This window comes from Diaphorina citri, unplaced genomic scaffold, assembly GCF_000475195.1.
Source record: "Diaphorina citri unplaced genomic scaffold, Diaci psyllid genome assembly version 1.1 scaffold799, whole genome shotgun sequence".
NCBI classification, from domain to species: Eukaryota; Metazoa; Arthropoda; class Insecta; order Hemiptera; family Psyllidae; genus Diaphorina; species Diaphorina citri.
The window spans coordinates 136,979-138,207 of record NW_007378231.1 but is presented as its reverse complement, the minus strand read 5'-3'; the positions used below and the strand labels follow the sequence as shown (position 1 = coordinate 138,207).

At 48.9% G+C, this 1,229-nt stretch overlaps 1 protein-coding gene across 1 annotated transcript in view; it reads left to right on the top strand.

Annotated features, from left to right (window-relative positions):
• Positions 1–6: 6 nt before the first annotated feature.
• LOC103512163 (collagen alpha-1(III) chain) overlaps positions 7–1,229 on the top strand; it is a gene marked incomplete at its 5' end in the record, with an annotated part of 21,699 nt that continues 20,476 nt past the window's right edge. Inside the window, 2 exons of the mRNA XM_026825724.1 lie at positions 7–613; positions 981–1,115. Coding sequence (XP_026681525.1) covers positions 7–613; positions 981–1,115 — 742 coding nt within the window. The remainder of the gene's footprint in view (positions 614–980; positions 1,116–1,229) is intronic.

Sequence of the window (1,229 nt, the reverse complement as noted above, 5' to 3'; positions counted from 1 at the left end):
GGTCTAGGTGGTCCACCTTCAGGCCTAGGCGGTCCCCCTTCAGGACTTGGTGGTCCACCTTCGGGATTAGGAGGTCCTGTCCAGAACGGTCCACCAACGGGGCTTGGAGTTCCACCTAGTTCTTCCTTGAGTGGTCCCCCACTAAGTGGTCCTGGAGTAGGAGGTTCCAGACCCAACCTTGGTCGACCCCAGTATGCTCGTCTCCCTCCCCAACAAACATATCCGCAGTCAGGCTTTCCGTCACAGCCTGGACAGCAACCTGGGTTTCCACCACAGCCTACTGGACAACAGCAACCTGGATTTCCACCACAGCCTACTGGACAGTCTGGTTTTCCACCTCAGCCTAGTGGTCTTCAACAGCCTGGCTTTCCACCACAGCCCCAATCCCAGTCGGGATTCCCACCACAGCCCTCTGCACAGCCTGGATTCCCACCACAGCCTTCCGGGCAACCTGGATTCCCTCCAAGTCAGGGACCTGGACAAGGATTTCCTCAGCAAAATTTCCCTCAGCAGCCGGGATTTCCGCCTATGCCTTCACAGCAGAAATTCCCGCCTCAACAGTCCCCGCCCGGATTTCCCCCACAGCCTGGATCAGGCTACCCACAGCAACCAGGTAAGAGAGGTCATTTTGAACCAATTTATAATTTAGAGTAAATATTAAAGGGGTCACCAATTAAAGCTAGATGTGCCCAAGAATTTCATCAGGAATTTGTCCCTTTTATGTGTTGAATATTTTTGACAGATTTCATCAAACTGTAAATGTCCTTTATGTGAGGTCGTTTTTTACCACCGTGGATTGTCTCAAAGTTGAGTCCAATCCGAGGTTGACCTGGGTATTAAGTAAAGGGAAATCCTGGTTTCATCTGAATTCCGAGTGGGTAAAACCGCTGCATAAGTGTCTACCAAGTTACTAAATGTTCCAACTTTCATTAACGTCAAATTGAAATATAGAAGATTCTAACTGTTTGTTTCTTCTGCAGGATATCCCCAGGGTCCTGGAGGCTATCAACAGCAACAACAGGAGTTCTCGCCTCCCGGTATGCAATATCCTAACACAAGACCCCAACCCACCGCTCAGAAGAAGCTGGACCCCGATAATATGCCAAGCCGAGTAAGTGACACATTCTTTGTTGGACAAACATTTTTTTTTTTTGCTCTAAGCAACAAGGCCATGTGTGTTAAAGAGGTTTGATAGAGAAAATTGTAACAATGGTTTTCTTCACCGCCGT